This window comes from Tyto alba, unplaced genomic scaffold (genome assembly GCF_018691265.1).
Source record: "Tyto alba isolate M040663 unplaced genomic scaffold, T.alba_DEE_v4.0 Super-Scaffold_20000042, whole genome shotgun sequence".
NCBI lineage: Eukaryota > Metazoa > Chordata > Aves > Strigiformes > Tytonidae > Tyto > Tyto alba.
The window spans coordinates 9,593,243-9,612,997 of NW_024881293.1; the positions used below are offsets into that span (position 1 = coordinate 9,593,243).

At 46.3% G+C, this 19,755-nt stretch overlaps 3 protein-coding genes across 11 annotated transcripts in view; 1 reads left to right on the forward strand and 2 right to left on the reverse strand.

Annotated features, from left to right (window-relative positions):
• Positions 1-2,642: 2,642 nt before the first annotated feature.
• On the reverse strand, positions 2,643-5,531 carry MICOS13 (mitochondrial contact site and cristae organizing system subunit 13). Its single transcript, XM_042794793.1, has 4 exons — positions 5,429-5,531; positions 4,728-4,884; positions 3,907-3,958; positions 2,643-2,861 (listed from the first exon to the last, which is right to left on the reverse strand). The coding sequence occupies exons 1-4, from the start codon at positions 5,455-5,457 to the stop codon at positions 2,764-2,766; spliced, it is 336 nt and encodes a 111-aa protein (XP_042650727.1). The 5' UTR covers positions 5,458-5,531; the 3' UTR covers positions 2,643-2,763.
• Positions 5,532-6,112: 581 nt separating this feature from the next.
• On the forward strand, positions 6,113-9,166 carry LOC104366220 (hydroxysteroid 11-beta-dehydrogenase 1-like protein). Its single transcript, XM_042794230.1, has 3 exons — positions 6,113-6,254; positions 7,362-7,495; positions 7,822-9,166. Exons 1-3 carry the CDS (start codon positions 6,123-6,125, stop codon positions 7,937-7,939), a joined length of 384 nt encoding a protein of 127 aa, XP_042650164.1. The 5' UTR covers positions 6,113-6,122; the 3' UTR covers positions 7,940-9,166.
• A 965-nt stretch (positions 9,167-10,131) lies between these two features.
• Positions 10,132-19,755, reverse strand: part of CELF5 (CUGBP Elav-like family member 5) — a 41,860-nt gene continuing 32,236 nt past the window's right edge. For 3 of the 9 annotated variants that reach the window (XM_042794790.1, XM_042794791.1, XM_042794784.1), the window contains 6 exons: positions 16,047-16,191; positions 15,231-15,377; positions 14,952-15,014; positions 14,781-14,864; positions 13,555-13,698; positions 13,271-13,441 (listed from right to left, as the gene is read on the reverse strand). In XM_042794790.1, the coding sequence (XP_042650724.1) occupies positions 13,314-13,441; positions 13,555-13,698; positions 14,781-14,864; positions 14,952-15,014; positions 15,231-15,377; positions 16,047-16,191 (711 nt within the window). In that variant the 3' untranslated portion in view covers positions 13,271-13,313. The other 6 variants (XM_042794788.1, XM_042794789.1, XM_042794787.1 and 3 more) reach the window with 6 other exon arrangements.

Genomic DNA, 19,755 nt, shown 5'->3' on the forward strand with positions numbered 1-19,755 from the left:
AGGCATCATTTTAAGAATGTGTTGAGAACCAACATCATGAAGATTGGTGCAAATGATCCATTGCATTGTCATATCCAAATTCTAATCTGTCTCTGTGCAGGTATTTCTGGAGCAACATGGCCTTAGTGTTAGCCACCAGAGATGGCTTTTGTGATGCCAAGAGGAAAAAGCCCTGTTACTTTCATTAGTAGGGTCACTGTTTTTTTTCCATCTTTAGAGATGTTTTTTTCTCAGTTGCCTGAAGATTTTTCTTTTTTAATTCATTTCTTAACCACATGCATTGCTGAAAAGTGAAACTTGAGGTCTTTTTAATCAGGGTTGAGAATTCCCACACTGGAGGAGGATCCCTGTGGACAAATCATTCAAGGCTGTCTGGATCACACTGGCATCAACCTCAGTGTAAAAGTTTTTGTTTTAATGGTGATGCTAAGGCCCAGAAAGACTTGAGTCATTTGTTCCAAGAACATAAACTACAAATGCAAACAGAAAATAGATTTCCAGATTGCCAGACTTAGTAGCAACTAACTGTAATTACGTCTGGTTAGAATCCAGTGCTTCCTTGCTTTTAATCCTTTAGATGTTCACCTCTGATACGGAGAGAAAATAAAGAGAAAGGCAATACCCCCAGAGCTGCTCTGCTTTGTCTTTCCCAGTTAATTGATTGAGCATTAAGCATGAGGACAAGTGAATCATTCCCACTATATTCAACCTATCGTTGCCCCTATTATTGTATCTGGATCTTCTCTGCAGAAATTGCATGGAAACGTGAAGCTCCAGCACTTTTGACCTGTCCAGTTGTAGCTTTAAGGAAAGCATCTTTCCTTGTCTTCAGCAGGTATGTAGCAGCCCAAAAGGGGTTATGAGATTTCCCCTCCAGCCAGGGCAGGCTCTGTTTACAGCACCACACGGCTATTTATATACATGAGGAACGTTGCCATCTCCTGGTTTACTATTTAAGGAGTTTGGAGAAGCCAAAAAAGTCATGCACAGATTGTTGCATCAACAACCTACAGAGATTGACACAAAAGGTATTTTATCATATGGGGAGACAATTCTTGTAACAAAAGAACTAAAGAACCTTTTTAACCACCATGGGGGAAAAAAACCAACAAACAACCAATCAAGCTGGAGCTACTTATTACATCATTATGATGTTTACTGCATATGAAAATCATGTTTGCTTTGGGATGAAGGCTTTTTTTTCCCCCACCAGGTTTTTATCTGCATTTCCTCCTAACTCCACTAGATGTCCACACGGACTGCACACATAGTTCACTCAAACCTTGACACCCCATCAGGAGCTATGATACTTGGCCAGTCGTTACTGAATTCAGTGCACAGAAATGATGGGACAGATTCTGTTTTTGAGGTTGTGGGTTTTTTGGTTTGGTTTCGTTTTGGTTTTGCCAGGCCTTAATTTAACTGTATATTGCACACTTCTGTGCTACCAAAAAAGATGTTGAAAACATGCCTTGAAGTCTCTAAGAATTCAAAAAATAAGAAAATGAAAGTATGTCCATGCAGATTGCAGAGTTATTCAGTGGCCCACTCTGAGTTTAGCTCACATTCATGTATTTGTTGATAGCTCAGCTGCAGAACAGCATTGCTCCTTTGCAAAGAACTTGTAATCACAAAGACACAATTGCAGTCAATGGGCTCTGTTCCTGAGGTACCTCTGCCTAATGCTTCATGTGGGCACCAGGTTTAGATGAAGTAGGAAATCCCTCAGCTTCATTCTCCCTTCCATGGGGACTCTGCTGTGATTGGAGATCCCACCTGTTTCCAAAAAGCTTTACACACGGAGGTGCCAGTATCTTAAAGGTACTTCCAGCCCTATTCTACAGGCATTTAAAGAAGCCAGCAAACAGAATGCTTTTTCAAGTCAAGACAAACTGAATCCACTTAGTTCTAGCAAACAGCTGGTACAATTTAAAATCTAAACCCTTGCCTCCAAATAACCTATACTGTGGAGCTAAGAATTCAGACACAGGTGTAAATTTAACAGTGCTACTGGTCACTGACTATGCATACAAAGGTATATTTGGATCAGTTGCTGGAAAAGTTACAGTTACACAGTACTGTGATTTTGCTGTTTAAGCTCGGGTACTAGGAACACTGGCAATGCTTGGAGGACAAACAGGGTGGAGTGTTAAAGGTTTCCTACGACTTGCCAGGGTTTTGCATCACACACATATAAACTCCCTTCTATTGCACACTGTCATCAACAAGTATTGCAACTAGTACTGGGTACTCTCAGTTGCATGACAAGTCACAGACCACCTGGAAGCAACTTTCACATCAATAACGTGCTCTTTGTCTGACAGAGGCACTTCTTAGCTAGCTTGAAGACAAGTGCTTTGCCTTCAATGACATCTTTTACTGTTACCTTGGTTTGTTTGGTGTTTTTTAAACTCTTGTTGGCTTGTTTTGAATTAGATGGTATTCACCTTCAAGATTAATTCAGCTTCAGAGTAATCTGTTTAGTTAGCAAGCTTGGCAGCTTTAGAACAGGGGCTATACCTCAGCATACGGCCTTCACTTCATTACAACAGATCCACAATCTCTGCTGAAGCCTCTGATCACTGGTAAGACAGAAAGCAATTACTGCAGTCTGTATGCTAAAACCAACCCAAATACAAATAGAAGTTCCAAAGACTTTTATTGTAGCCCTTGCGTGGCTGAGCTGCCCTCTAGAGGGATGGACTATGCATCATCCCAAAGACAACACAGGATGGAGAGAATCATGAACCCTGGAGAATGTGTTCATTTGACAAGATCCTTCACATACTTCCAGCCTTCCACAGTGTATTCACAGGCCCTGGTGGGAGCTATAGACAAGGCAGACATCACTGTCTGCACTCCTGCAAGGAAAGGAGAGAAGAATTATCCCAAGAGCATCATTCAAGCCAAATTTCCCAATGTTATTCTAGCATTGTAGTTCTCTTTAAACACTGAGAGAAAAATCTCAGAAGCTTTCAAACACACTGGGGCCTGAATGATCCTTGGTTCAAGTGCAAGTTTATTGTCTCAGTAGCACTTGTGACACATAGAAATTTCAACTTCAGGACAAGTATAAGGGATAGACAATTACAATATTGAAACAAAGAACTAAGTTCCGTTTTATTTCTGGCCTTGCCACAGACTCCACAGTTCATGTTGGACATGTCACACTATTTGTGGACCGTGTTTCCCCACAATTACATGAATACTTTTTGCTGCACCATAAAAACTATAAATTAATTTACTAGATATTTATAACATGCTTTGGCCTTCAAAACAGATCTCTGAAATTATAATAATAATGGGAATATTCATCCCTTCTGAAAAGTCAGAGGCTGAGTTCAGACTTACTAGCATCTGAACATTTATAAACTCTTCAATCTTTAACAAAAGGCTCACCTTTCTTAAGAGTAAGTCATCACTGATTTTTATGCTCTAGGTTCCCTGATCACTACCACTGCTGATGAACTCACTGGGACACAAACTCTATCTATTTATTGTGGGGGCCACAGGTCGTCTCACTGAGACATTCAATCTTAGATTCCAGGATAACGTAGGCATGTCTGTCTTGGGGCATAGGTGGGCAGCAAGCTTTGGAGGTAAAAGAAACACCAGCGTCTCTGGTTAGAAAAGGCAGACAGATTTATGGGCACATATCCTCCTCCTTATTTCACACTTAGAACATGAAGAAATTAAGTCCAAAGTCACTCAATGTGCTAGTGGTAAAACCTGGAGCAGAATATGCTTCCTTAGTCCCAGTGCCAATATTCCTTCCACCAGACTGTAACATCTATCACCTCCTTCTCCATCGTTCAATTTAGGAGGACAGTATTGAAACAAGACTGGTATAAGCTACATCACTCTTGGCCCTTGCTCCTTTCACAGTTTGGTGAGAAGTTATTTTACCTTTATTCCAGGAATCAGAGGGGGAAAAGTCAAATTTTGGAGTGGGTGGGAGCTAAAAAGAGAAAGGGAGACAAAATATCAGCACTTGAGTGTTTTCACTTATAATGGTATTCACATCACCTTGAAGAAGTCTCTTCACCTCAGATCTCAAAGATACTTGAGTGTCTACTCCGTAAGACTCAAAAAGGATCAGACATGAGGTTTAAAGTCTGGACTTTGCTCTTTTCTCCAGCATAACATAGGGGCAGAAGGTAATACTTATCATTTGGGTGTTCCTGAAAAATCATCTTCATGGCTGTCTCCTTAGTTATCTATTACTTTAGAATAGCCTCTAATACGAAAAATGCTTTTTGAACTTTCAGAAAAGGTTTCTCCTGAAGATTTTAAAAACTAAGAATTACTCAAAGAGAAGAGCCTCTTCAGGCAATTTAAATTCAACTTGACGAACTGTTAGCAGCTCGAGAAATCACGAAGGAAATATTTTAATTTTTTTAAAGCATGTAGGATCCTTCAAATGAAGCTAAAGAACATCACTACAGTAGAATATCTCCCAGAACATGCTTGAAATCCCCTCCTTGACCCTGCATAGACTAGTTACCCCTTATCTTTTGAAATATCATCTATGAACAGTGTCTCTCCCCTAAATTTAAAGTTTTATCCTCCTTCCATTTCAACCCTCTTCAAAATAGTCTGTGTGAAATCCAGTTTCAACAGCAAAACTGCCAGCCTCACGAGAACCTGAACATCACCCCAATGTTTTCTGCTCCTCATTCAGAGAATGCATTTGTTTTGCTGACTCTGTTCATCTGCACAGTCCTTACCTCCCAGCCTATGTAACTTGTCCACTCTTGGATAGCTGGAGGCAGTGCTGCTTGAGCTTTTTTGAGGGCTTCAGCACCTTGTGTACCACTGCCCAGCAGCCCCTGATCATATGCCACATACACAGCAGCTCCAGCCAGGCTTCCTTTGATGACAAACCTGAAAGAATCAAAAGTAGCAGTCATTCAGTTCACATTATGACTACCAATGCACCTCTCTCAGTAGGTTGTGACCATCAAAGGAGGGTATCGATAAAGCTGACGGTCACAAACACTCTACTGTGCAGCAGAAAAATATCTAGCTACCTTCCTTTTCTCCTTAGGTCAACTATTCCCAGTTAGCCCCTTGAAACCATACCCATTCACATTTTATCAGTGACAGTTCTCAAGGAAAAAATGAGAAAGTCTCAATCATCTCAGAGTATGTTTTATTTTACGTATTCACGCTCGCCACAACAAAACCACCAGACTCCTGCCAGGCATTTGGAGATACACAAAGAAGATGCCGGATGGAGGCCAAGCCTGGCACAGGGGCAGACGAGGTCGAGGGCGCAGCGCTGCAATGAAGCAGGCCCGGAAAGAGTCGGGGGACTCCCTCCGCGCGGGGGCACGGTGATCCGCGGAGGCAGAGGAGGGGCGGGCCGGGCGGTACACGCGTGGGGGACCGAGTTCTCCGGGCAGGGAGCGCGGGCGCGGGGACTCACTTGATGGCAGGGAAGAGCCTGGCGGCCATGACTGCAGCAGGGGCCGCGCGCCGCGGGGACCTTCGGGAGACGGTCACGTGGTCAGGGGAGCGCGGCAGCTCCAGCCGCCCCCGCCTCCTGCCTCGCGCGCAGAGGCGAACGCGGCCGCCTCGGCGGTTGCCATGGCAGCCGGGCCGGCGCCAGGGAGGTCACGCGCCCCTGCCTCCCCTCCCGCCGCCGTGCGCTGGGGCCAGCTGCGCGCGCAAGGAGGCCGGGCCGGGCCGAGCACAAGGCTCCGCCTCGCGCCTCGCCGTGGTGTCCGCCCCGGGCGCGAGCCGGTCGCGAGTCCTCCGGTCGCGTCCCTGTCACCAGTCGCTCGTGCGCTATCGTCACATGCCGGCAGACGGTACCTTGCCGCTCTTCGCGTCTCGACGGGAGCTCTGCCGGGGCTTCAGCCCCATCGCTTGTGACAAGGCTCCCGCTCTGCTGCTGCGTTTCTGTGTCGTGCAGTAAGTGCCGGTAACTCTGAGGTACGACTTTTTGTGGTTAATATTATCAGCTACGAGCATAATAATCCTTAATGGATTAAGCTTTATGTAAGATTAGACGTGAAGGGTTTTTTCATGGTAAAGCACTTTCTAGCCTTCTGAGGGAGTGGCTGGTTGGTTCAGCCCTCCTGCTGGCTTTTGTGAATTCCTTGGTTACTGGTTAGAGGATGGCCCCTTTGTTTGCCTGCTTTTTCTCCTATCCACAGGGTGACTGGATTACCTGGGTGTTGAACCACATTGGCATGACCCATTTCCAGATGTGGGCTAGAGATGTGGAATACATCCGCTGGCTCGTGCAGGTAAGGTTTCCTAGCAGGAAGAGCTCACCTGCAATTGGGTGAGTTTGGCTTCTCCTGGGACAGCTTCAGGAAGCTCAAAGGCAAATTCAAGTCAGTGGCAATGGTTGAGAACAAACCTTTTATTTCATTTGTGTTTCACGTCAGATGGTGTGGAGGCTTTGTTTCTAGACATGTGTTTTGCTCCGTTGTAGTATAAGTGTGCAAATGAATGTCTGGGAAGACCTTCACTTCTCTCTTTCCTCCTGTCCTTATCTCCCATTAGCCCAGGACTGTTAGGGATTGATGGGTAGTTACAGGCAGCTGTGCAATGTATGTCTAGTTTAGGAAGGCTAGTAGATGAGGCACAAGCACTACCTACTACTCTATAGCAAGTGCACATGTCATTGCAGAACACAGTAAGGTGGTTTGAAATGGTGTTTCTCATTTGAGTTTCTGCTCACAAATTCAGTTTTCCTATACAGTCACCTTGATACCAGGTTTTGGGACCATGGAGATGAACAGCTGTTTTCTTGATTCAGTCTTGGATCAAGTGGGTCATATTAATTCTATTTCATATTGGAAGCAGTGGAGGGTAGGAAACTTGGCATTACAGGTAAGAAATTTCTCACAAGTTAGAGAGCAGTCAGGCTCAGAAGAGATGCTGAACATTATGGTTTGCATCACCATACACAAGTTTAGACTACAGCTCATCCCTGCCTTGTGATCTATCTAACATGCCGTGGTGTCAGGGAAATGTTATGGCCAGATGCACTAGCATGTGACCCAATCCATGTGTTTGCATGTGATGGGGGATGGGAAAGCTACAGGTAGACCATCACACTGGGATTTTTAGCCCAGCATGTGACCTGGTTACTGTGTAAGTTAAAAGACATTTCCTCCCCTTATCCACATATGTGATGGCTCTTGTGCTGACATGTGCTCACACAAAGCGGTATAATTTTCTAAGTGCCTCTGTGTGACTAGAAATAGAGGGCAACTCACCTGAACAGAACATAGGTTAATGCAGGATGGCAAAGCCTGTGTCTTTGCCCGAATTTCTTCTCCATGGCACCATGTTCCCGACAGGCACTTTCCTGGTGTTTTCCATTCTCTCCTTTTCCTTTCCAGGGAAAATACCCACTCCCTTCACTCCCTTATTCTGCCACCAAGTTTGCACTGGATGGATTCTTCAGCTCACTGAGCCATGAACTCATGATGCAGAAGAAGAATGTCTCTATCACAGTGTGCATCCTCAGTGATTGATACTGACACAGCATTACAGAATACCAGGTGTGTATTTAGAGGAGGGTGTGGGAATCTGGGAGTGTGTCTGCAGGAACATGTCTCTTCTTGACAGTGTGCATAAAAATGCACCACAACTGTGTTTAAAATGATGTGCAGATCTGTTTGGATGTGGAAGAAAACTAATGGGAAGAGTGCATCTGCTTGGGTACATCATGGGCATTGTGCCACGTCCACCTCAGCATAGTACATGAGCATGCCAAACCCTGTGGTAGTCAGACTGCACAGTTAAAACCACACCAAGGATTGACTGATTTTGAGTGATCCTCTGACTGTTCCCTTCCAGGGGCAAAGTGCACCCAACTGCTTCTCCTGCTCCTGAAGCTGCACTCACCATCATCCAGGGAGGTGCCACATGGATGTGGGAGGTTTTCTACCCATGGTGGCCGCTGCACATGCGGTAGCTCTGGGTTTTGTCCCCCAATGACAAGGACCAGGTTTTACAGAGTTACTGTAACTACAGCAGTCCTTAAAGGATGCCCACTCTCAGTCTCCTCTCCCATCCTACATCCCTTCTAATCACATTCCCCCTGTCCCGCTAAGCATCCCATGAGCCGTTGGTGTCAAGCCGGAGCAGGGCAGCAGCAGTGGTAAAGTAACCTTAGCTCTTTTCGTAAGTCTCATCTTGGTCCTCCTCTTATCCTGCTTCAGCCACAGTTCTGATATTTCTACTCATCAGTCACAGAGCTTTCCCACTGTTCACTCTGTCTTAGCCCTCCACCCATTCTCTTCCTTCAGCCTTACCTGTGTTTTTACTATTTCCAGTCTTCTCTCAGCTCCAGCTTTAACCTCTGTCTGTACAGGATGTAGTGGAATGTCTGTACATCCTGCTCCACTTCTGCATTATTTGTGGATTCTGTGAACCTTCTTGCTTCCTATAAATAGAATTTTAATTAAACTTTTTTTAATGTGTTGGTGTTACATGTTGATGCTGCTTCTGTGAAGGAAGGCTAGTGACCTGGCTTCTGTGCGCACAGGCCTGTTGGTAGATGTTGTTGACTGCACAGGACCTGTTAAATCAGCTCTTCCTTACTGTAAATGCCAAGATGCATTGATGATGCCTGCACTGAACAGGAGAAAGAATGTAGAGGGAATTCTTCCTTCCCTAACACATTATTCCTATGGATATGTGTCATGGCTTGTAAGTTCTAGCAGCTAAGAAAAAGCAGTCTTTGCTTGAATCCCCCTGGGCTGGGGATGGATAAATGATCCTATGTGGGCTTCTTAGTGTCTGAGAAGATGTTTATTTTGTGTGTTGTTCCTGGCCACAGTGCGTGAATCCTGTAGGAATTTTAAGTAGCTTTGAAAGTGTAACATTTTGCAGAAACTGGCTAACAGGTTTGGAATTTATTGGAACAGCCAGGTATTGCTTAAAAAACAGACTTGTCTAGGGAATATAGAACTAAAATGGAGAATGCAGAGCTTTGCCAATCACAAGGTCACTGCATGCCCGTGCTCCTTCCTTGCTCTGTTGACAGCTAGGTGCTAGACTAAGTGCAGTCTTGTTCTGAGCTAAATATAAAAACTTGTGTGCCTGCAAGAGATATGACTGCAGCTCGAGTTCTTACTCGTTACTGGGAATGGTGTGTGGCACTTTTAGTCGCAAGTAAATTTTATCCATGTCCTAGAAACAGACACCAGCTGAGTATTTTGTCTTCCTCCTTGCCACTGACTGGATTTTGAGATGACAGAGCTGTGTATGGAGCTGTGTGGAAAGAAGAACTCACTGCAATTCACAAACTCTGGCCTTTGAATTTGCTCCTTCTAAAACACACACCTGCTTGCCTCTCACAACAGTTTGCAGTATACACCTTGGCTCAGTCACTGGAGAATTGTGTTGGTGCGGGGGCAAGAAGGCATCAAAAATTGAGGTAGTCCTAGATTTCATTCTCTGCTCATGCTCTGCTTTTCTCCAGCACCATTAAAACAGGGGTTTCAAAGCAGAAGAAAGTCCCAGGGAAACTGGTGTTTTTATAGGAGGCGGGGCTGAACGATGGGTATGGCAAATGGAGTTGGTTCCTTACTAACCCCAAGCGTGCTCCTTACCTTCAGGGCAGAGATGAGCCTGTGCATTTGCTTTCACTTTTCCTGGTTCTGTGCATAGCACCAGATGGGCTGGGCTCTGGCTCTCGATTGATTTTCACCAAGGTGCAGTTGAGAGAATCAGTTTTGTTCGCTCAAGTGTGAGCAGAGTACACAGGAGTTCTTAAAAGATATCTGGTATGTTAACACAAGGGCTGTGACTGGTTTCTCTTTAGCTCTGCTGGAACTTGGCAGCTGAACTCATTCATTGCAATTGGGCTAATATAACAAACTTGCATTTTGGGGCACATATGCTGCAGACTGGAATAAAAATTCACTGACAGCCTTCTTAACAACACAGGGACACTGTGTGGTGTTCAGAGTAAGGCAGGGTTGTATTCTGTAGGACTCGGGCTCTGCCATCCATCCCCCTGTGAAATGCTTTTTAACTGACTGCACAGATGATTTGCTGAAGGGAAACAGGACTTTCCTTGCCCCAGGCCTTTGTTGACGGTCTTCAAGCGTAAGCATTATCTAAAAGCAGGTGCAACTAACACATGAAATAAAACTCCAGTTACTTAGCAAGTAAAACTTTTATTAAATAAATTTAAGATTTTTTTTTTTTTACCAGAGTGAGGAATTTGACATTGACGAAGCTTGTATCGCACCTGTAACATTGTACGTCACATCAGTAACTGTGATGGAAGAAACTGTAAATGCTTGTTTTAAACCAGCTTGACTTAGACTTTCCAAAGTCCTTTTTTTCCCATTTTGCTTTTTTTTTGTTTGTTTTTCTGTTTTGTTCAAAATTAGATTAAGTTTAAACTTCATGAAATTACTTGTAGCAGAAATAAAGTACATTATACAAATCACGTACATAATAGATGTTAAGTATAAAAATGGTATTTACAATAAGTAAACATGGACTATAGAAACACACTGACTCACACAGCTTCATCCATCTCAAACTCGGCATCAGATACAGAGGGATGGTTGAGGAGATGTGAAGGTACTAAAGAACTGTGCCACAAACATCTGAGCAAAGGGAAATGGAGGAGGATGAGAATTGACTGAGGTTCTCTGAAGTCCCATATCTTGCTTCAGATCAACTGCATCAACCTTTCTCCACCAACCCTCTGTTCATGTTTGAACGTTCACACGCACACACACGCACACACACAAAGGGGAATGTTCTCGGTACCTTATCAAACTCCAGAATATTGAAACTAATAATTCAGAAGGTTTATGGGGTTGGTTCATTTTGTTTTTCTTTCCTTTATTTTGGTAGAAATTTAAAGAGACTGTTTCAAGTTGTTAAAGGGATATGCCTTGTCTGTATGACACCCCCACCCCAGGGGATCTTTGTTAAATCAAGCTCTGAACTGTTCTGTGCTTAAGTGCATGTGTATATAGCTGTATTTATATATACTGCATAATGTATCATCTGTCCTTTGGAGGGGGTGGTAGGGAAAAAAACAGAATGGCAACCCTCTTCCATCATACTATCCTTGTGTCTGCTTGGAAGAGCTTTGAAGAGGGCGTGAGAGGAGAGTTGTCTCTAAATTCTGATGGAGAAGATGTCCCATTTTGTCTGGGAATTGGAAGTGCCTACTAACCAGCATTTGGTTACTTCCGACATGGGGAGGCAGTGTGTAGCCCCTGGGAGGCTTCTGTCACTGTGTTTTGGAGATTGCATCTGCTCATATTCTTTCATCTTCTCTTGCCTTGATCGAGAAAATGCTCTGTTACCATGGAGAGCTATGAAATATAGATCTGTGCCACGTGTGGGGAGGCAATACAGTTCCTGTACGTAAAGGGACTGATTTCCTGTGCTTGCAGCCTAATCGAGGAGTGCTCAGGATAGGCTTTGGCACCAAATTCCAGGAGCTTTGTCTGAAGAAGCCCTTGGAAAGGTAAGACTCAGAGCTCTTGAGATCCTTAACAAGGCTGGTGCTAAGGTCGGTGGATGAGTGACTTGAGCAGAGGAGCTGGCTGTGCCCTAATCCTGGAGGTATGTAGTTCTCTTTCTCCTTGCTTCTTGCTAATGTTGAGCAGAGAGATGTGCTCTCTCTCTCTTGCTTTCTGTCCATCCAAGCATCCTCTCAAAATGTTCAGGCCTATCTGCAGTGCTTGCTGAGAAGACACTGTTGCAAAGGTAAACACTTAACTTCCAATCCTTCTTGCAAGGAGTCAGTCTCTGAATGGAAAAGTTTGGTCCTGCGAGCCACTTTAAAAAAAAATAGAGACTGTATATATATATATATATATATATATATATATATATATATTTATATTTATCTATGAAAGGGCCAGGAGATGGGGCGGGAGGGAGGGACAGAGCTGTTTCCATACATCACTGCAGTAACCTAAAGACACACCAGTGGGTTTTCTTGGTCCATGTAGTCCAGGCATACCCCGAGAGGAAGAGCTTTGGATCCCCAGGTGCTGCTGGTTTTCTGGTCCCTTTGCTATGCACCACATTAGCAGCAATTATGCGAGTCCGTTGTGGCAGGAGTCTTCCTGCTGGGCAAATATTGAGCCTTCTCTTTAATTGCATGTTTTGGGGAGGAGGGCAGAAGGAGGATGGGGTGGGTAGGTGGGGAGCAGAGGAAGAAAAGGGGTGGTGTCAAAAGAGTTGATAAATTTACTGGCCTCTCTGTATATCAACCTGAAGCAGAAAATCTTCCTCTGGACTTTCCCTTCACCTGAATAGAAAGGGAGGAGGGAGGGAATGGGGAGATTAGGCAGACATCTATGTAAACCTCAGGCTTTGAGCTGCTGTTGCTTAAATGTGGAGGAAGATGACCTCAATTAGGAGGAGACCAAGATCAGCCCTCCCTTGCTCCCAGTCTGTTGGATGGTAGGAGCTAGCTTTTTGTCAGTCAGCTCTTCCCGTGGCCCTTCAGGGTCTCACCTTTTCTCTGCTTTCCTGTGATCCCTGTGAATCATGGGATTGTCCCTTCTTGCCCTGGAAAGCATTGTCTGCAGACTAAAACAAAACTATTGGGTTTGAAAACCTTTTTAGGAAGATGAATACTTTTTGGGAGCAGTCAGAAAAACTGAAACTTTGCTTAGGTCACAGGCAAGTAATTTGAACCCATCTGCTTGTCAGGGACCTGAGTGCACTAATGGGCCTCAATAACGTTGACCAGCCTCACCTGGAGATTCTGTCCACACCTGCCCATGGGCCCAGGACTCTCATTATAGCTCAGGCCTGTGCCTTCAGTCATTCTCTGATCTATATGGTGCAAGTGCCAGTCTCCAGCTGCCCATGGACCTGTCGTGTCCATGGATCTTACTATCTGGACTCCAACCCTTGGATTGTCTTCCCATCTTGATGCTGGATCTGTTTATTATTCCCATTATAGACCTGCCTGGCAATCACTGGACTGTGTCTGACCCTGTTTACCTTCAGCAGACCTGATCCTGATCTCAACCTGAAGATTAACTCTGTGGCTTGACCTTGGGCCTGCCTCATTGCCCAAACCTCCCTGATGATCAAGATTCTTGGTTGAACCTGGCCATCATCTCCAGGCCTACCTTGGTCAGGTTGCTCGGGTGCTGGGGCTGAGCCCTGGCTGGTGAGGCCTTTGCCCTGCTAGCTGTGTTAATGCATTCAGCTCGTGGCTTCCCACCCCATAGGAAGCAGCCAGACCTTGCTGACCCCTGACACTGGCCAGCACTGTGTAGGAACTGTGCTGTGATGCTGCCAGCTTTACCTGTGCTGCAGAAGTGACTCCTGCTTGCTCACTGCTGTCAGTAGGGATGGTTAGCATCCTTGGGTCGTTTTAACTGGACCTTCAAACGTTTCATGCCAATCTGGAAGCCATTCATTGCCTGGATAGCAGTCTGTGCACTGGATGGGTTGTCAAAGCTTACAAAACCTGAAGGCCAGGACAAAGGCATGGATAATAATGGCACTGTTGGTGCCATGCCCAATGCATGAGTGTCCTCGTTATCCATCATGCTTCCCTTGCCCGCTGGCATCAGCACTCACCAAAACACTTGCTCTGGTTGGTGGCACGATCCATGAATACCTTGGAGGAAATTATATTGCCAAAGGGCAGGAACATCTGCATCAACTCATTGTCTCCAAACTCCTGAGGGAGATGGTAGATGAAGAGATTGCAGCCTTCAGGACCTGCAGGCATGGGGGCAATGGGGAGGGACAAAACAGAGCCCCCAAAGGGATGGGGAAGAGAAATGGGCTCATTCAGAACACAGCACTGGAAGAGAACCCCAGCACTGCCGCCTCCTGTCTTGACCTTCCCTTGCTCATCTCTTAGCCACTGGTCCATGAAGGGTTCTCAGGGTTCTCTAAGAGTAGCTGGGAGGCTATATGCAGAGCTAGTTTTTCTGGAGAACAGATTCACAGCTTGCCCAGTTCCCAGGTGGGGTGTTGGACACAACAACTCTGTGACTGACTGGGTGCTGTTTTGCTGGAAGGAAACTAGCTGAGGTGACAGCTCCTTGTTCATAGCTCTCCTAATCCTAGAAGAGTAGCAGGTGCTGCTATGTGAAAACTGCTGCTCTAGTGTTCCCCGCCCGCAGCTGTAGAGTGGCTACCTTCAGCCCATAAGCCGCAACCTCAACTGGAAATCTCCTGGATTGCCACACATCTGCTTTATGGGCTGACTTGGTCCTGCCCACTCCTTCACGTGCTCCCTGTGAGCCTGATGAGCATAAGGAGCTGTTCCCTTCCTGACACCTGCTGTGTAAAGCAGGAGCAGAGTGCCTTTGCCTCCAAATTCTGTCCAGGACAGTTTTGAAATAAGTTGAAAAATAAACTCAGGAGGCTAGGAAGGCTGAAGAGAGAGGAAAAGCAGGTTAGAGAGGCTGGTTTGACTGGTATCAGTGTGGTTCTGGCATAAGTAAAGATGGGGAGGAAGTGCTCTTTTCCCCTGCCTATGTAGGGAAGGTGCTGACTCTTATGCCCTTTGGTGTCAAAGCTTCATGTTCTAATGCTTGCTGTCCCCTTTGTACTTGGAAGCATCTGGCCAGGGATGAACTCAGAAAGTCTTCATGACAAGCATCCTCTGAACCCTTCCAGTCCACTCACTGCAGGGACAGGGTTGGTTCCATAACCCAGCTCCATTATTAGAGTGGACAAATACTAGTGCTGTCTCCTCTCCATTGATTCTGTGGTGCAGAAGATGAGCTACACAAACTCTGCTCCCCTGCCCTGCCAGAACTGGACACATACATTCCCACCCTGTTCCTCACCTTCTCGTTGCTGCTGCTGCAGGATGGGAGGTGGCTGAGGGATGCTCTGAGCAACGGGGGTGATGGTAGTGGTTGGATACACAGCTGTATTCCAGGGAGACAGAACAAACTGTTTACCTGGGGATCTGGTCAGCCACATAAGGGCCTGAGGGAAACAACAGAAGCTGGTACCTGCATACTGCTGAACTCCTGTGAAGGCTGGGTGCAAAGTCTCTGCTACTGAAGGGCTCTGGGCTGCAGAGAAGAACATAATCAGAAACTCAGTAAAGGGAATCACTCATGTGTTCTCTCTGTCCCTCTCCCTCCACCCCTCCCGCCAAGTGAGTCTCAGTGCCTGGCCTGTAGGGAGCTAGAAAAAGTGTTCTGTGTGGGAATCCAGAAAAAAGGAGCTAACTGCAGTTCCTGAGGTCTCTTGATGTTTTGTTTTGTTTTTTTTCCTGCTTTCTGTACCTGAGTATGGCACAAGGCCATTGGTGTAAACTGTTTCCAAGGTTGGATGCCCATTTGGGAACGGTACTACTCCAGTGAATCCATTGGAAATGGGTGCCACTAGTCCCGGCATGGCTGCTGTTCCCAGGAGGGGTGGTGAATGTAGCCCTGTAGAGCAAGAAAAGAGGATATCCCATGAGAGTCAAGGTCCCGCAAAGCCCACCCTCCCTCCTTCCATATGCCTGGCAAGAAAGCTGTTCATGAAGCTATTATCTCTTCTAGTTGGCACATGGAGGTGACATACTAGTGCTGGAGCCTTCACAAAATGAGAGGCAGCACTAGTGAGAAGAGTGCACAGCATTGCTAGTCCTGGCTGCTGTCAGAGCTTTGAGACAGAATGTTTTTAATCCAGGTTTGTACAGTACCTAGCATCGTACAGCCCTGTTCCTGACAGGTATTCAAACTCAATATGCATTATTGCTGATACTATTAGTGTGGGATGATGATAATGAATAATAGTACTGCTGTACCCAGAGTCAGGTGCAATCTTGGCAACCTGGTCCCTCTTTACTATATCAAAGGGAAAAACTGCAGTAGTAGGGCAAGAGAATGTGTGTTGAACGTGTGAGGATGTCACGGAGGTTGCAGAAATTTGTGCAGAACGAGGGACTGCTGTCCTCAGAGGCTGCATTTTTAGAACAGCAGCCTAATCCAGATGCTGAGCCCGGACGGATATGAGAACTGTTTTACCTGTAGGAGCACCGTGCTGAGTGCTGGGGCAGAAGGTTCACTGGTAGCGAAGGACTTGCTGCGTCCTGGCCCACACCAAGCCCTCACCTGATGTTGGTGCAATAGGAGTGGCTGGCAGCCCGTTGAGACTGACGGCACCCATCTGTTGGATGTGGCAAGGAGAAAAGGTGACACCTGGGCTCAGGTAGCTGCCGTGGGAGGTGGAGAGAACTGTCGTCTGCTGCTGCATCAGCTGCAAGGCAGGACCACGCAGTCAGGGCCCCATGCTGCCCACAGCTTGGCACCACTGAGGGCGTCGTGCTGCCCAGGGGTTTCAATCCACTCCCAGTAGCTCAGCCCGGGCCCTGTGCTGCTGGGGACCTCCTGCCATCACGGCCCCACCACAGCCGTGGGCAAAGCCTCCACCTTCCGCCGCTGCTGCCTGTGGCCGGGGATGAGCCAGAGCTGCAGCCTCCTCGCCATCCCCCCGCCACCTGCCCCAGGCCTTCCCACCACTCCACCAGACCTGCCAGGCTGGGCGGCAGCCTCACCAGCTGACAGTCCCGGCACCCGGGGGGCCTCAGGTGGGCCTTGGAGCTTCCTGCAGCCCCGTGCTCACATAGGGGCTGCCCCTGCCGAGACAGGTCGGCAGCCTGGGCCAGGCCATGCGTGGAAGCACCCAAGAGCTGGGCACAGCTTCCCACCCTGCAGCTGGGGGACACAGCTAAGCAGGCATCCTCCACAAAGCCAGGGCCATAGCCGGGCAGCCCCCCACCCACCCTCACCCCCTCTGCATGCCAACAGCTTTGAGGGGTCTTCACACACTCCAGCTATGTGCCAGGCCATCGGGATGGGACCCTCCTGCTCCAAGAGCTCCTGCAGTAGGGAAGGGGGCAGGGAAAAGGGTGTGCTCCTGGCACGCAGCAGCACCCTCTCACCACAGGTGCTACAGCTCAGCCACTTCCTCCCAGCCACAGCCACTTCTGTGAACGCTGCCACTTCTCCTGGGACAGTGCCAGGTATTAAATAACACCGCTTTGCCTTGTGGATTGGGGTCCAAATCGCTCTCTTCCTGCCCAGCCTCAACAAGGAGACCGTGCTGTTGGGAGACACACAGAGCTCGTTCTGGTAGGTGCAGCCTGCCATACAACCATGTGTCCATCCAGGCCCAGCTCCTATACCATGCTTTGCCATCTGAGGTCTGCCCCGTGATCCACAGAGCTCAATCTTCCCTCTGGCAGTGGCCTGCACCCCAGGGTTGGGGGATGGCAGCTCTTTGTGGTCCCGTAGCACACGTGACTTGGCAGAGATGCACAATGCAAAAAGAAGGGGTGAGGGTGTGGGGAAGGTGGAACACAAGGTTGAGAGGAATGTTAGGAGGAAGAAGAAAAAAGTCCTTCTGGTCCTATTTGACCATCGGTGCTCTGGAGCATAATATTAAATCAGAATGCACTCAGAGTACAGTGGCAACAAAGACTTAGTTCTGGATGCAAAATTATTTAGCTCCTTTATAAGCCATTTTCATCAAACCAGAAGAGCAGGGGAGGCACAGGCAAGGCTCTTTGGAAACTAAAATTCCACAGGAGGAGCTGGGAGGTGGCACATAGCAAAACCCAAGAAAAAACACAAATCCTCCTTACATTAACTGGAACTGTATCCCACTGTCTGCTTTGCAACATAAATACACAGCATGCAAGTAACCTGCCTCATCCACAAAGGACTGAGTCAGTAAGTCAGTTTGGCCCAGGTCTCAGCTGGGGAATCTGGCAACTCTGAAAAATTCATGGCTAGTTAGTTAAACCTTCTCTTAGTTTCCTCCAAATAGAAGCTGATTATTGCTGTTGTGTAAAAGGAAGAGGAATTGCCAAATTTCATGGCACTGCTGTCTCTGTAAGCTGGCACAAACAAAGCAGCTGGGGTGGAATTGACTCTGCAGGGCAGCGCTGGGATAGGGGAGAGTCCTTTTTGGGGCAGATGTGGAACACTCCCAGGCATTCCACAGACCAGGGTCTCTGCAGGCAGGCAAGACTGACTGACAGGAAAGGGATTTGCTACCATTTGACCACAAAGCAAGCACATTGAAATCATCTCATCTTTTCACCACCACATTGTCTTTGGAGTGACTCCCCTGAAGCAGGACTCACTCATATTACTGAAAAACATTCACCCTGAGCCAAGATTACAGAAAAATGTGGCCTTCCTGAAAGCACAAAATTCTACTATGGAAGGTGTCTCTGTGGCAAGCAGTCTGCACATATTCCTAGTCTTATCTTCACACTGTTCCCATTTAAGGATGCAGGAACCAATGCATTTCTTACTAGATGAATATTGATTTTTTTTTTTCTCATTAATGCCTGTTCTCTGCCAGGCTCTGGCTGGAACAAAACCTGCATCCTCTGCACATGCAACAAACTAGCATTCTGAAATTGTTTTAATTACTTAAATAAAATTACCATAATGAACCATAAGAGCAGAAAGAAAAGGTGCGGGGGGTGTATGTGTGGACAAACGGTGTTTTGTGTTTAGAACTCATTTATGAAATACAAGAAATAATCAAGCATTATAAGCAGCTAGTAAACTGCACTGGCTGCTTTTTTAAGACTTCAGGCCTCTTTTGTAATGATTATTATTTTTTTCAGTTCTCAATCAGTTCCCTGCTTCCATCTGATCTAATCACTGAATTCAACTTGTTGAATAAACTGAAATTAAGAAAATACTCACTTTTTACTTGCAGAAGAGGCATCTGGCATCAACACCTGGTTTAAGCACTGAAATAAACTGCTTCCAGATGCCTAGCCAGTCTTATTTCCCAGATAAGCATGAGCATTTTTCTTACAAACTGTATCAGCTAACACATAGTTTCACTGTTTTTAATATCTTATTTTGTATATTTGAATAGATCAGAATAACCTTAGACCCAAGTTTGTGATTATTTCATGTTTGAGATATTTTTTAAAGTAAAATGCAATTAATAAATTTAAAACATCCAACTGAAAAAAACAAACAACTAAACAAAAAAAACAACCAACCAACAAAAAAAAACACCAAACAACCCAGGCTCCAGAATTCTTCTTAGGCCAGGGACTCTGGGGACTGCTTTGGCTTGGTGAGGCAGTGAATCTCATGGGGACAGAGAGAGAACATTGTTGGTGTCTTAAATTGTGAATGTAAGAACCAATGCATATGATGCGCCAGTTCACCCCAGCAGCACTCACTCCTCTCAGTCTGCTTCAACCACATACATAATTCTCGGCTGTATCTCCAGGGCCTGTGAGTAACCTTTGGTGCAGCATCTACCACTCCAAACCCTGCACCATGCAAGCATGAACTTTGAGTTCCCTTGAACCCTGGCTTACCAGAGATCCCAGCTCCCAAGAGCTGCCCATGGCAGGACATTTGGAGGTGCTGTAAGGAGATTCTGTCCCCACTTCCAGAGATATTAGATGGCATTTCAAAGGGTTGATACCCTCTCCCATCTGATGGGGACACTGTATGCATATAAGAACTGACTAGGATCTCTCTTCCAGGAGAAGGAAGACCAAAGACTGGGATGACACAAGAGAAGATACAAGGTGTGAGGTCAGTGCCTCAGAAAGAAGGAGGAGAGAGAACCAAAACCAGTGGAAAGTAAAAGGAGAGGAAAAAACCTGAAAGAGTGGGAGACAGGCTGAGTTGAGTCAAGGGAAAAGCCAAAATAAAGTCACAGAGCAGGAAGGCCAGTGAGGAATCAGAGACAAAGCAACAAATTTACAGACACAACTGAGGAGAAAGAAGATGCAGATAAGCATGGAGCACAGCCTAGGCCTGACTGGATTCT